General features: G+C 41.2%; 1 protein-coding gene across 1 annotated transcript in view; it reads right to left on the bottom strand.

Annotated features, from left to right (window-relative positions):
• dtnbb (dystrobrevin, beta b) overlaps nt 1-15525 on the bottom strand; it is a 44339-nt gene that overhangs the window by 14785 nt on the left and 14029 nt on the right. Inside the window, exons 7-8 of the mRNA XM_039009019.1 lie at nt 15341-15507; nt 13117-13244 (exon numbers count right to left, since the gene is read on the bottom strand). Coding sequence (XP_038864947.1) covers nt 13117-13244; nt 15341-15507 — 295 coding nt within the window. The remainder of the gene's footprint in view (nt 1-13116; nt 13245-15340; nt 15508-15525) is intronic.

Below are 15525 nucleotides of genomic sequence, written 5' to 3'. Positions count from 1 at the left end.
AACAGTTGCAAAGTAATTTGCTACCTCTCATGCGTTCTTCCTAAAATACTGTAGTGTAGCCTCTCTCTTCACACTCCAATGTCTACAAACGATCCAAAAAAAGAACGCTGTATGTTTACGCTCACTATTTTTTGGGGATCTCTCTCCATATCACTTTCTCTATCTCTTATCCATTATCTCTTATCCATTATCTCTACACCTCTCGTTGTAGCTTAGTCATTAATCAGCAGCAAGCCTCCAACAATTTAAACAGCCACGAGTGCTGACGTACAGAGAATAATTTAGCGTACGTTTCTCCAGAATATGTTCAAAGAATGTTTGACCTTCATGGAAGTGAACCAATTTCTATAAATAAGTCTTCACCTTGCATGAAAGAGTCTCCATAACAGTAAGTGTCAGTGAAGAAATACTAGCATGTTTACACAGACAGTTCACTGTTCTTGAACTGATCATTAGTGTGTGTACTCACATGACAGTAAACAGGTGAAAGGTAGGGAAAATAAGTGCCATCTAATCTCTATGAACGCAAGGGAATAACCATTATACTGTATCAGTATTCATCAATATTCCTCAAAATAAAGCAACTGAATTCATTTTTCAATCACTGTACTACTCATGAGTATGCACTCGGGGGTCAGCAGAGTATTTGCATTGCTATGAAGATCAAATATTAGATTTCCCCAGAGTCAAGCTAATACCTTCAAAGCGCACCATGGAACATATTTTGAAACTACTATCTTTAAAACTGGCTCCACACATACAATCCCAAACAATACAAATAGAATGTTTGATCACGTTTAGAGAAGAAAAAGACGAGAGAAATCACGGATATTTCTGTCTTCATACTCAAAATCGGGAACATAGACACTGGGCAGAGTTATCTTTTCGAATGTTCTACACTGTCTTAGCATCTGAGCAAGACAGGACACAAACACGTCTCTAGTTAGACGCTGATGACCTAATCAAATATTTCTGAGTAACTCCAACCGTATGAAAAAGCCAGCGTGCACTTTCATGTAGAATCTAATACTATAATAACTGACTCAGTGAAAACCAAGACAAAGATAAGAGGCTTTGAGATCTCACTTACCTCCTTTAGAGGGTAGAAAGCACCTGTCCGGCTAGCGGTTAACCAAATACATCCAACCATCCAAGTGCTGCTGTAGCCAGCTGCATACCCTGGTCCGCTCTGCTCTCAACTGAGCCAGTATCTCAACGAACTACTCTGCTGCTGTCTCCAAGGAGACCCAGCAGTCACATGACTGTATGACAATGCAGAGTCAGACTCTCTCACTCTCTCTCTCTCTCTCTCACCATCTCTGTCTCTATCTCTCTCTCTCACACACACACACACACACACACACACACACACACACACACACACACACACACACACACACACACACACACACACACACACACACACACACACACACACACACACACACACACACACACACACAAACACACACACACACACAATTTTAAAGAGTCCTCTTACAAAAAAAGAGTCCCCTTACAAAAAAAATCACGTAGAAAATCAGGTGAAATTTCTAAATGATTTTCAAATGTGAAATCAGGTGAAACCATGTGTTTTTGGAACACTTCAAATGTGACATTTCATGAAGTTTCACATCTGGATTTTCACGTGATCACAATCTTTCACATGTGGACAAAAAATGTGACGAGATTTCACAAGCGATGCCCTGCAAACAAAAAACTGACATTACGATACACACAGTACTTTTAACATAGTGTTTCCAATGTACATATTTACACACTTGGAAATACATGACTACTTTATGTATGTTTATCTATACAGTAATTATTATTCAACATGTCCTCACCTGGGATTTGAACTCACAACCTCTTGGTTCACAGCATTCTGACCATGTCTGTGTCAATAACTGATTTCACCTGTATTGCTACACTTTGGTCTTCAAAGTAAATCTCAGCCTTGTTAAAAAATACACTCAAGAAAAACGATTATATGTATCATAGTGATTCAGGAGTAATATTAAAACAGAAAAATATTCCCCAACAACATTAGACAACTACAGAAAACCCTCAAATTGCTGCAATAAATGTCATCAATGATGAGAGAACAGTCAGAATAACTGATAACTAAAATAACAGTGCAGATGGTACTCTTTTGCTAACTGCAGAGCTGTATTATAGCTAATGAATGTGTAGGGAAAGCTGCAGACTTTGTGACGCAGCAAAAATATCATGGGACCTTAAGTCCAGAGGTTGTAAGTTCAAATCACAGATCAGGTCATTTTTTCCGCTGAACAGCGTACCACTTATTTTAAATGCCCCATACCATTTCATTACTTTACTTACAACGGTTTGGGATGGCTTAATCTTACGTGCCGATAACACGTGACAGTATGTAAAGCAACATTGTGATAACATGAAACTAGACACACAGACACGCACTCTTAAAGCTTCAGCCATCCAAATGATAGTTCTCCAAATGACTGATTGGAGGTTTGGCTATAAGAAAACTGGCTCTATGGATACAAAGAACAAAAAGCATAAATCTGTCCAACAATGTCATGAATTCCACAGAACATAAACCTGTGACCATACACTTCAGTCGTCCTCCTATTTATTTTCACTGAAGCCAGTTACAAAGACAAACAAACCTGTTGACATTTTCAGATGATAAAGCTGCTCTCTTCTTCTGCACGATATGCCCAGAGAGTGAAAACAACCTCTCACACGGTACTGACGTGGCAGGCGTTGCCAGGTACCGTCGTGCAATGCAGGCCAGCCTGGTGTGTGGCCCTGCATGCTGTGACCACCACTGTAGTGGACAGTCCTCCATGTTGATGCTGGACTCTGCTTTGTAAACGCTCCACACATTTCTCAATGGACTCCTCCTCTTCATCAGACTCAGCAGAACTCAACAAGAGGGCAGCTTTTTTCTTTGGTGGCTCTGACTCTGTTGCTTTACCAGGTTGCTGTGCAGGCCTCTCTTCCTTCAGCAAGTTGCTGACCAAAGCCCACACCTCACCCCTCTCAGGTCTAGGAAGGCACTTCAGGTCCTTAAACCGATCTTCAGCCATGTGAGGTTGGTGTTTTCCTTGCGTTCCTGCAGGTCTGTTGTGAATGTCAGCTTGAATCTTACCACGTAGGCAGGGTCACCATCGGAGCTCTCCATCACCCAAAAGGAGATGGGACAAAGCAGGCAACCCCACCAATGTACTTCTCTCCTCCCAGAAGTTCAGTCAAGTACCTTCAGTGGAAGATCATATAAAATCACTTCAGTCAATTGTGAGAGACTTGTTATACACACAGGCTCTTTCTCTCTCTCACACATACACGGTCGTATTATAACACTAGTAGTGCGATAAAGGTGATTACCTGCAGCGCTCCAGTAGTGCCTCCAGCTTCCGCAGTTTCTCCAGTTCAGCTGTGGTTGGCATGGTGACGTTAGCTTCCTGTTGGAACAGCGCATCTCTCAGTGGTTGTTGGTTTCTGTGGACACGCTTTAGCATTTCCAGAGTGCAATTCTATCTTGTTGTGACATCTTGTGCAAGTGACTCCTTCTTTTGTCCATTTACAACTTGCTGTGTTTGAAATGCCCAACCATTTCTCAGTATTTGGCTAGGGCATTGTCGAACCCGCTGTTCTGTAGGGACACTGTGATGGACCTTTGGAGACTGTGCGCAGTGCAGGGCAGGTGTTCAAGAGGCAGACGTCTCGCAGCTGCAATCACGTTCCATGCACTGTCTGTGCAAAGTGTGGTAACTTTGTTTTCAATGTTCCACTGCTTTGCTACATCCGTGAAATGCTCGGCGCACGTTTCAGCATAGTGCCTCACTTCTGTCTTCATTGCGGCCAGAGCGTGTGAATGCAGTTTCCAGTTTTTATCGATGTGAAGCGCAGTAACCCCAAGGTACTGCACTTCACTACTTGACTGAGGGACCTTACAGATAATTGTATGTGTGGGGTACGAAGACGAGGTAGTCATTCAAAAATCATGTTTAACAGAGTAATTTGTTAAGCACATTTTTACTCCTTCACGTATTTAGGCTTGCCATAACCAAGGAGTAGAATACTTATAGATTCAAGACATTTCATCTTCTATTCATTTGTAAAAATGTCTAAAAACAGATGTGAAAATCCAGATGTGAAACTTGTTCCAAAAAGACATGGTTTCACATGTGAAAATCCAGATCATATGTGAAGTATTCCAAAATCACATGGTTTCACGTGATTTCACATATGCAAAAACATTTGGAAATTTCACATGTGAAATCATGTGATTTTTCACTTGTGAAAATATGTTTTTATCGTAAGGGGACTTTGTGCACCCTCTAAAATAATGGATGCATGAAGCCCCTGTCTGCGTGTGCGTGTGTGTGTGTGTGTGTGTGTGTGTGTCTGCGTGTGTGTGTGTGTCTGTGTGTGTGTGTGTGTGTGTGTGTCTGTGTGTGTGTGTGTGCGTCTGCATGTGTGTGTGCGTCTGTGTGTGTGTCTGCGTGTGTGTGTGTGTGTGTGCGCGCGCGCGAGAGATTTTACTGTAATTGAAATCAGAATGTGTAATTCATGCGGTTTTTCCATAAGTAAAGATGGAGGGGGGGTGGATAAGAAAAAGTTGTTTCAGGTGTTTCAAAAATCCAAAGTCCTCCAAGGCCCAATACATAACAGGCATTTCATATCAGTGGATTCTGCTGAGGGGAGGACGGCTCATAATAATGGCTGGAACAGAGTAAATGGAATGGCATCAAACGCATGGAAACTATGTATAAAACGTAACATGTAATATAAAACGTAACATGTAACAATTTCAAAGATTTCACTGAGTTACAGTTCATATAAGGAAATCAGTCTACTGAAATAAATAAATTAGGCCCTAATCTATGGATTTCACATGACTGGGAATACAGAACAGATATGAATCTGCTGGTCACAGATGCCTTCCAAAAAATACCTTCCACTATTTGCCTCATGCAGCACGACACATCTCCTTCACATAGAGTTGACCAGGCTGTTGATTGTGGCCTGTGGAATGTTGTCCCACTCCTCCTCAATGGCTGTGTGAAGTTGCAGGATATTGGCGTGAACTGGAACCCGCTGTTGTACACGTCGATCCAGAGCATCCCAAACATGCTCAATGGGTGACATGTCTGGTGAGTGTGCAGGCCATGGAAGAACTGGGACATTTTCAGCTTCCAGGAATTGTGTACAGATCCTTGCGACATGGGGCGGGCCCTTCCATTATCATGCTGAAACATGAGGTGATTTCGGGCGAATTAATGGCACGACAATGACCCTCAGGATCTCGTCTCGGTATCTCTGTGCAATCCCATTGCCATCGATAAAATGCAATTGTGTTCATTGTGTCTGGCTTATTGCCTGCCCCCACCGCCACCATGGGCCACTCTGTTCACAACATTGACATCAGCAAACCGCTCGCCTACACGACGCCATACACGTGGTCTGCAGTTGTGAGGCCTGTTGGACGTACCAAATTCTCGAAAACACCAAATTCTCTAAAACAACGTTGGTAGAGAAATGAACATTACATTCTCTGGCAACAGCTCTGGTGGACATTCCTGCAGTCAGCATGCCGATTGCACGCTCCCTCAAAACTCGAGACATCCGTGACGTCGGGTTGTGTGACAAAACAGCACACTTCAGAGTGGCCTTTTATTGTCCCCAGCAAAAGGTGCACCTGTGTAATGATCATACTGTTTAATCAGCTTCTTGATATGCCACACCTGTCAGGTGGATGGATTATCTTGGCAAAGGAGAAATGCTCACTAACAGGGATGTAAACAAATGTGTGCACAACATTTGAGAGAAATAAGCTTTTTTTGTGCATATGGAAAATATACGTGATCTTTTACTTCAGCTCATGAAACATGGGACCAAAGACTCTACATGTGGTGTTTGATATACAGTACTGTACTATCCTCTCAGAAATAATCAAACATTTCTGCATAAAGCATACAAAAATAGCTCCTATTTCTGGAGAAATACTGTTATTAAGAGTAGCGGTTGAGAAGACTCTTACATAAAAGGTTGAAGACTGATGTGCTCTGAGTGTTTATAAGGATGTTTTTCCCCTGCGACTGAAGCTTTCCCTCCCTCCATCCTATAAAATGAATCTACTACTTAATGCACTCTCCCTCATTCTCTCCGTTTGTCAATATCCCTGTCATAAAATCACATTGCGCTCACAGCTAAATTAATTACAGAACTATTTCCTATTGCAGTGGCAGTGATAGGATTAGTATTGACTAAGGGGATGTGTGAAGGAATAAAAGAAGGAGGCATTCTAACATTACAGACAACAGTCACTCCTTTAACGACGAGTAAAGGTTGGGTGGTGGAAATATTTACAGTTACAGTGAGTATGACCTTGGGCATCATTTCTAAACATTGCACCCACACAGAATATGCCCCAAAACATGCATGCGCCAGTATTCACGCAAAAGCTGGAATTTGTAAAAACTTAACTTGAAGTGAGAATGTGCGTGTCTCCCGCAAACTTTAGACCACGCGTACGCACAGTTTCTAGTGGTTGAAGTATTCCATTGCAAGAAGGCAAAAGTAGCCTAGTAGCCTTGTGCAGGAATATATCATGACACACTTCTTCATAAAAAGAAAACTGGCAGATAAATATAATAACATTTGCCATTAGTGATAAAATGTATTGATTTAATCGATCTGATCCGAAGTGCAGTATAACGGCAGAATAGACAGTTCACTTTTTCGCTTGCAGGCCACGTCAGAATACTGTAATGTCAAATTTCTCGAGTAGACAATATTTCATTTAGAAACATAATATATCACAACCATTGCGGAATAAATTCCTCACATTTTTTTTGCCATGATAGTTCATATTCCCTAAGTAGCCATACAACAAATTACCAACTGCATCTCTCATTTATAGAATTGGGCCTATTAGATTAGCTATTATAATTTCACCTCTTTGCTCTATGCATCCCGAAAGGGAGCGCGGTTTATAACGTTCAGTAGAATTTAACAGGTAAACAGACAGTTGATCATCTGCATTAAAGTGTATAGGATACCACTGTAAGTAGGCCTACTGTAATTAGAATTGTTTTAAGTTTCAGAATTAGCGGGCAGTGCTGAAACCATTATTGAATTCAAACGGTCTGTTTACAGGTCCACGACAATTTGCAAATGTTTCTGTCTTTCAGAAACAGTCAGATGGGCTACAGCAAATGTACCTGCAAAATAAAACATTCTGCCAACGCCGCCAAAGACATTTGATCAAGTTCGCCATTGTCATTTCCTTCAGATACTGTCTTGGTCTAATTCCAATACTTCTAAAGTGTACAGCAAATAAGGGCGTTACTGTCACCAAAAATGGTGAATGGTGGGTGTTTTTCAGGCGGAGTTAAAATGCTGGTGCACGCACGCACAGTTTTACGACAGGTCTGATTTATAACAGGAAACGTGAATGTATGGCGTGCACCAAGTTTATAAATATTAATATTTGGATGGATAGTTTTTCAGAAATGACACACAGAGATATTTTTGTGTAAAAATATACTGAACAAAAATATAAACTCAACATGTAAAGTGTTGTTCCCATGTTTCATGAGCTGAAATAAAAGATCCCAGAAATGTTTCATGTGGACAAATTTTGTGCACAAATGTGTTTACGGGCCTCCCGAGTGTCGCAGCGTTCTGAGGCACTGCATTGCAGTGCGGCTTGGCAGGGTCGTGTTTTGTAGGAAGCATGGCTCTCGACCTTTGGAATAAAGTCCTTTTGTGGGGGAAAAACTCATTCCGATTGGCTGGGCCTGGCTTCCCATTGGGTGCGCCCCTGCCCAGTCGTGAAATCTATACATTAGGGACTAATGAATTTATTTCTATTTACTGATTTCCTTCTATGAACTGTATTTATATTTTTGTTCAGTATAAATGCGGCCCCAGGTCACTATTTCAAACTTATTTCAGTACAGTACAGGCAAGGGTTTAACTTTGTTTTGCAACTTGGGGGGGGGGGTTGGGCCCAGGGGCATGCCCTCCCATGATACTTATTTTAAGAAATAGCTGTGAAATGGTTGTTTCTGGTGAATTTTGAAGAGAAAATACATCCCTTCTACATCTGCATTGCTTGCTGTTTGGGGTTTTAGGCTGGGTTTCTGTACAGCACTTTGTGACATCTGCTGATGTAAAAAGGGCTTCATAAATACATTTGTTTGATTGATTACAAACTTTCCTAATAATTTGGGCAAATAAATCTCAACCACAACTGAAATACCAACAACCAAACCGTTGTTTAACTTTATCCGTTGAGAAAGTAACCACGCTTGGCGATTCTTTTTGTAGAACAACTATGAGAAAGTCAGTTCTGGAATGCGTTCGCGTCAATTGAACATTTGCTACGTTGCATAACGGGGTGTACTGAACGACACGTTTCCACCAAAACGTTCTTGAACAGACTTTGAGGTAACCTACGTTTTCTCTGTTTGGTAGGTGTGACGGGGTGTGGCTTGAAGCAATTAGTGATGTGTTCGAAGGGCAGCGGTGCATTTTGAACCCATAACCCCTCCCCATTTTTTAACTGGTCGTTCAGAAAAGCATGTGTTATGTGTTTTTTCTACTCCAAAATTAATGAAAATAAAATGGTGACTATTAAAATATGATTTTTCCCTCCAAAAATGAGCCTAACAAAATATTGGTCCATATTATCAGGCTGGTGTGTTATTTATCAATAAACATTATCACCTGGAGCCCAAATGATGCAGCATATCGGCTATAAATAAATAGGTTGAAACATGGGGTTGTTCATCTGTATTTGTGCTAATCATTAGCTAGATCACTGCTTCCCAAACCTTTTCTGTTATGGTCCTCTTTCAACATGGGGGAACATCATATGCCCCCCCCCCCCCCATGAAACAAATTTGTTCTTCTAAACATAAATAAGGAGGATAGGTTGCTGCTGCTGGTCTGAGTCTGTGAGACAGGCAGGCTGCCCCTGACTTGGGAGAGAAACAGGTTTGCTTGAGCCTACTGCCTGAGGTTCAGATAAACAGCCCTTATCTAATTCTGTAGCCTACTAAAAACAGTTTCAAAGTTTATAATAACACCAAAGTTGTCTTTGAACTCACAAAATTGAGCCCAATATAACCGTTACCAATTATCACTCGTTTTGAGAAATACTACTCGCACACGAGATGCGCATGTCGTCACTGCAATAGAAACTTTCTCCATTTGAAAAATATCCTTTTCTATATTATTCTTGTTCGTGCTTGTGGATTTACCATGTTAAATGTGACTGTACTTCTGTAGTTGTTACAAGTTAGCTCTCAGAATGAAGGGTTTGTTAAGAAGAGAAAGGAGAGAGAGAGAACGAGAGGAACTATTACTCCATTCTTCTTACAAGTCTTGCACAACTTTTTATTACCCTTCACAAACCAAGGCCTCTGAGGACCGGGCCAAACCAAAAGCATAATTGGTGGCGGGGGGATCCAATCATAAAATGAGGAATTGAGTAGTACTGTGTAGCGTAAAGCCACAGAAAGCCAGTAGCTACAGTAGGAAAATAATTTCCAATCCATCATGATATATTATTGAGGGAGTCAAATTGCCAGGTGCTAAAAACATGGTTGCCTAAATCAGTTCAAAATGTACAGATCAACAGTGACACATAGTCCATCACAAAACCATAACTCTGCTGCCCTTCATGTAGTGTATAAATCCACTGGAAACTCACTGTCAGTCAGGGGATCCTAAACTCACAGCTTGCTTATAGCCTGCTGAGGAGCTCAGGCCACACCAAGTATATCATATCCACTGTCTGTCACACAAGGTTCTCATTACCTCAATGGGTTTAAATCCTGTACATTGACATTAGCCTACACTTCAATCACATATGAATCCTTTATGCTTCAAACCCACCCATTATATCTGCCGATGTCTTAGCGTTGCAGCCAGAGTTCAATTTAAACGCCATCATCCTAATTACACTGTTTCATTTCGGTTCAGTCCTCCTTATACAAATTCAGGACATTTTAACGAACCCTCATCCTCTCAGAATACATTTGTCCTCATTAGAAAACAGACGACTATATCTACGTCCTAAATGTAACCCTATCCCCTTTGTAGTGCACTACTTTTGACCCGGGCCGGTAGCGCTCTAGTCAAAAGTAATGCACTTTATAAGGAGTAGAGTGCCACTTGGAACACAACTTAGGTCTTTGAAAATGGTCTTTGAGGAAGAGGATGTATTTTCCCCTACATTTATTCCAGAAGGGTTCCGGGGAATATTGCTGGAAGGAAGAGCAGCATTTAATTGCCTCAGATTTAAAATTGAAATATGAAAATGAAGAAGCAAAAGCCATATGCAAAACAAACCGACCATTGTGCCCTCTGGTCAGAGCAGCTATGGCAAAGATAGACAAATTATTTTATGAGTTTTATTCAATGCTTAGGTTTTACATTTGATTACTTTTCAGCCCCTCATCATACTTCATTATGATCCATAATACTGTTCTTGGACTCGTTGCCCAACTCATTCCCTGCTGTCACCACAATCTGATAAAAATTGTGTTTGGTTTGGTGGAACCCAGAAAATTGTTTTCAACATTCAAGGGCGGTATGGAGGGAGATGACAGACAGGAGGGAGGAGCTCTGTGAATAACCCTCATACGGCGTCAGTTTCTACTTTGACTCCCCAGCAGCAACAAAGAGGCACACTAACAGTAGCCTGATCCCAGATCTGTTTGTCTGTCATGCCAAACAACAACCATAGGAGTATGCAAGAAAGCACAAATAGATGTGGGACCAGGCTACAGTAACAGGTCATGTTTCAGGAGTAAGCAGTAACCTCCAATACCTTGCCTTATAACCTCCTTATTATACACTGTGCCGCTAACCCTGAAACGGCTTCTGAGAGAAAGAATGAGAATGCACATTGCCCATCAACAATCTCCAGACTGAGGTATCCTAAAGAAACATAGGCTTTAGCTAAGATGTAAGACCCTAATCAATGAAATCTGGTTACTACCGAGACACAGTTTATTAGTCACATGCGCCGAATACCTTACAGTGAAATGCTTACTTACAAGCCCTTAATCAACAATGCCGTTTCAAAAATACGAATAAGAAATAAAAGTAATAAGTAATTAAAGAGCAGCAGTAAAATAACAATAGGGAGACTATATACAGGGGGGTACCGGTACAGAGTCAACGTGCGGGTGCACTGGTTGGTCGAGGTAATTGAGGTAATATGTACATGTAGGTAGAGTTATTAAAGTGACTATGCATAGATAATAACAGAGAGTAGCAGTGGCATAAAAGGAGGGGGGGTGAGGGAGGGGGGCAATGCAAATGGGTCTGGGCAGCCATTTGATGAGATGTTCAGGAGTCTTATGGCTTGGGGGCAGAAGCTGTTTAGAAGCCTCTTGGACCTAGACTTGGCGCTCCGGTACCGCTTGCCGTGCGGTAGGGTGGCTGGAGTCTGACAATTTTTAGGGCCTTCCTCTACACATGTAATGCAATTGTATGCTGCATATACTGCACTAACGAATCCTATCACTTAACATCTCAAAAGAAAACTCCATATTAGTTTATTTTCACTATGTGGCTTCGTTCTATCTGCTAAAGTCATCATCAAATGCACAATTTCTGTGAAATGCAGTGAATACACTAGAGAGACATATATCTCTGATATACGCACGCACTCTGGTGTTTAGCAGTTAATGATCATTTATGTTATAAATCCTTTTTAAAGCTTTTTAGACCATTAATAAGTCTGTGATGTCCCTTAAGCAGTCGGAGGGAGGCCTGCAGAACAACCCTACAGGGTCTCAGTAGGAGTACTGATCTAGGATCAGTTTTGCCTTTTAACTCATAATGAATTAGAGAGGAGACCTGATCCCAGATCAGCACTCCTACTCTGAGCTGCGGACCCAGGAGTGATTCAGTCTGGAGATATAGTATTTCTTAGGCAGTAAAGCAGGAAACAATGCACTGCACACATATTTCCACACGCAGCGTGTTTCCTCTTGGTATTTTTCTGATTACTACTTTTTCCTCTGATGGCTCTGAATGTCAGTACTCACTGACATTCAGCCCGGGTCTTAAAATAACTACAAAACCAGACAGAGAAAGAGATGAATCTGACTCGTAGTCTGCAGTATGACGGTGCAGCGCAATGGTATCCAAGTAACAAAAAGGGATGTAATTGACAGAAAACTAATTTGCAGCTTATTGGACTTGTAAAATCAGCACACTAGAGAAGACATCAACATGAGGAAACGGTAAGTCCAACAACATCTAAACCAGAACAATCTTTAACCCGTATTTATTTTATTTTTAATCAATATATTTCAAGGAAGTGCAGATGAAATATACTGTATGTTGGTAACAAAAACGTGAAATGGATTACAGAACACACACACAGTACATATAATTCTGAAAAACAGGACATTTTCTGAAATGTAAATTAGACTGAAGATATGCGACAGCCAGTAAGATCTACAACAGTTTCTCCCAGCCAGAGTCTTATATATATACCAAAGCTCCGGCTTCATGACATAACACACAGCAGACCGATGGTGACCAAGACGCTGTTCAAAGAACCTACAATTTCTTAGAATATAATAGAATTACTTGGACTATAATAGAATGACTTAGACTATAATAGAATATAATAGATCATTCTATTTCTATGAAAGCACCCTCCTCTCAGTAAAACCAACCTGAACCTACACATCAGCTTTCCCACATGTACTGTATAACTAAGTAATCGCGGTCCTTCCATTTCAGTGAGAAACGATTGACAATGCACCATCAATTTAGGCTGGCGAACACCTAACTTTCGAAGTCCGCCCTCTCTACGCTGCGAGTCACGTGGGTCGCGTCACCAGGCTACCGTCAATTGACAGAGAGCCAATGGTTGCATCATAAGGAATTTGGACAACTGACAGTGCAGAACTTAAAGGGAAAAGGACAAAGACAGATGGGAGTATCTTTGGTGAAGATAGACATACGGGGTCGGTTTCATGGACACAGATTAGGCCTAGACTTTTAATGGAGAATCTCCATTCAACATGCTCTTTAGTCTAGGACTAGGCATAATCTGTGTCCAGCGGAGGTAGAAGTATCCAGAATACTTACACAGTGTGGGCCATGGTGTCCTGCGGTTTCTCCGACTGCTCAGGGAACATTGGGTGAGGTGGCTCTCCAATGGGGACACAGCCCAGAGACTTACTGATGGCGTGGCTCAGCTTTTTAGCCGGAGACTTCTGTGAGAGAGGCGGAAACAAGATGGTGGACATTACATTCACTCTAACTGAAATTCCAGTTTACTTATCGAATTGTTTGAAGTGAAATGGAATTGACCCCAAAACTGTCTGTTATAATGTGAGAATTACTTATAGAAGTAGTGTAAAGAGATGTATTTGTAATTGACCTTAAAATTCTCTAAAATATCCAGTTATGTTTAAGTAGTGCACAAAGAAGGGCCACCGTGGTTTCGGCTTAAGAGGGAATATACACGGCTGGGACCGATGAGAATTCTCGAGAGGTAATAAGGTCAGCATTTGATTGTGAGGTATTCTAGGTAGGGTGAACAGGACTTGAGTTCCTGTACGTTATCACAATCACACCATGAGTTGTTAATCATGAAACATACACCTCCGCCTTTCTTCCCGGAGAGTTCTTTATTCCTGTCTACGCGATGTACTGAGAACCCAGCAGGCTGTATGGACAGGGGCAGAATATCCTTAGAGAGCAATGATTCCGTGAAACAGAGTATGTTACAGTCCCTGATGTCTCTCTGGAAGGAGATCCTCGCCCTGAGCTTGTCTACTTTATTGTCCAGGGACTGAACATTAGTGAGTAATACACTCGGAAGCGGTGGATGGTGTGCACACCTCCTGAGTCGGACTAGAAGTCCACTCCGAATACCTGTTCTCTGCCAGTGGCGTCTTGAAGCAGCCTCTAGGATAAGTTCAATTGCCTTTGGGGGTAAGAACAAAGGATCCAATTTGGGAAAGTTGTATTTCTGGTTGGAATGCTGGTTACCGCCGCTCTGATATCCAAAAGTTATTTCTGGCTGTATGTAATGACCACCCCTACACCCCTACCTTGTCACAACATAACTGATTGGCTCAAACACATTAAGAAGTAAAGAAATTCCACAAATGAACTTTTAACATGGCACACCTATTAAATTAAATGCATTCCAGGTGACTACCTCATGAAGCTGGTTGAGAGAATGCCAAGAGTGTGCAAAGCTTTCATCAAGGTAAAGGGTGGCTACTTTGAAGAATCTCAAATATAACATAGATTTTGATTTGTTTAATAGTTTTTTGGTTACTACTGTGTTATTTCATAGTTTTGATGTCTTTACTATTATTCTACAATGTAGAAAATAGTCAAAATAAAGAACAACCCTGGAATGAGTAGGTGTGTACAAACTTTTGACTGGTACTGTATATATTTCTTAATTCCATTATTTTATTTTGAGATTTGTGTCTATTGCTGTGAATTGTTAGATAGTACTGCACTGTTGGAGCTAGGAACACAAGCATTTCGCTACACCCACAATAACATCTGCTAAATAAGTGTATGGGACCAATAACATTTGATTTGAAGAATGACAAGATTGGTTCATACAAAATGGGACTAAATACATAGTTGTCTTTGCTTTGTCATAGATTTGTTTTTGCCAAGACCCTTTTCTACATCCAAATATGCTCAGCCATATAATTCTGGTCATGATGCCCTAAAAATAAAACAATCATCACCATCCTTAGTTCAGTATTGGATTTGGAACCAGTGCAAATCCTTTCCCGAGCTTGAATTAAAATCACACTGATTGAGAATTGGGAGAATGGTGGCATAGCATTAGAAATTCAACTTAATTAGCTGAAATTAGTAAAAACTCATAATATCCCTTTCAGAATATTTATGGGATCTGATGTGGGATCTGAAAGACCTGACCAGCTGAAAGTCAGCCTAATGATGTGCTTCGACCATACTATTTTCAACTGTCAAGTAGGGCCAGGACTATAACAGTAACACGATACCCGTTAGTATCGTGGCAAAGAAACAAAACACAAAGCGGATTTAACTTCTTTATCATTATGTTTACCTTTATTTATTTTCTACGCTATAGTACACAATATTTTACATACAGCAGGTTTTTAAAGCACCAAATAGTTTTGCCTGCTTCATGTTTTCATTTTTGTCATGGGAAAAAATTGTGTGATACTGGTATCGTCACAGCCCTACTGTCAAGTCTTTTTCCAATCAGTGCAGATGAAGGGGAGGAGACGAGGAGAGGAGGGATTTTAAAAACCAAGAGCGATAGAGCCTTTGTGGTTGCCATGCCTACCCAAGAGGAGTGCTCCTTCATTTGATGCTGGTTGCTATGGGGACCGTTGGCATGGCCACGCCAGAAGCAGCTCTGACAGAGTTGGTAGCCATGGCACTGTTGGCACCGGTAACGGAACCCCATCATACTTTCACTCCGGCAATAGGAACATTCCACGGGATGGAAGACTAGAAGGAAACCACAGA

Source organism: Salvelinus namaycush, chromosome 15 (assembly GCF_016432855.1).
Source record: "Salvelinus namaycush isolate Seneca chromosome 15, SaNama_1.0, whole genome shotgun sequence".
Lineage (NCBI taxonomy): Eukaryota > Metazoa > Chordata > Actinopteri > Salmoniformes > Salmonidae > Salvelinus > Salvelinus namaycush.
This window is presented reverse-complemented; position numbering and strand designations above follow the sequence as displayed.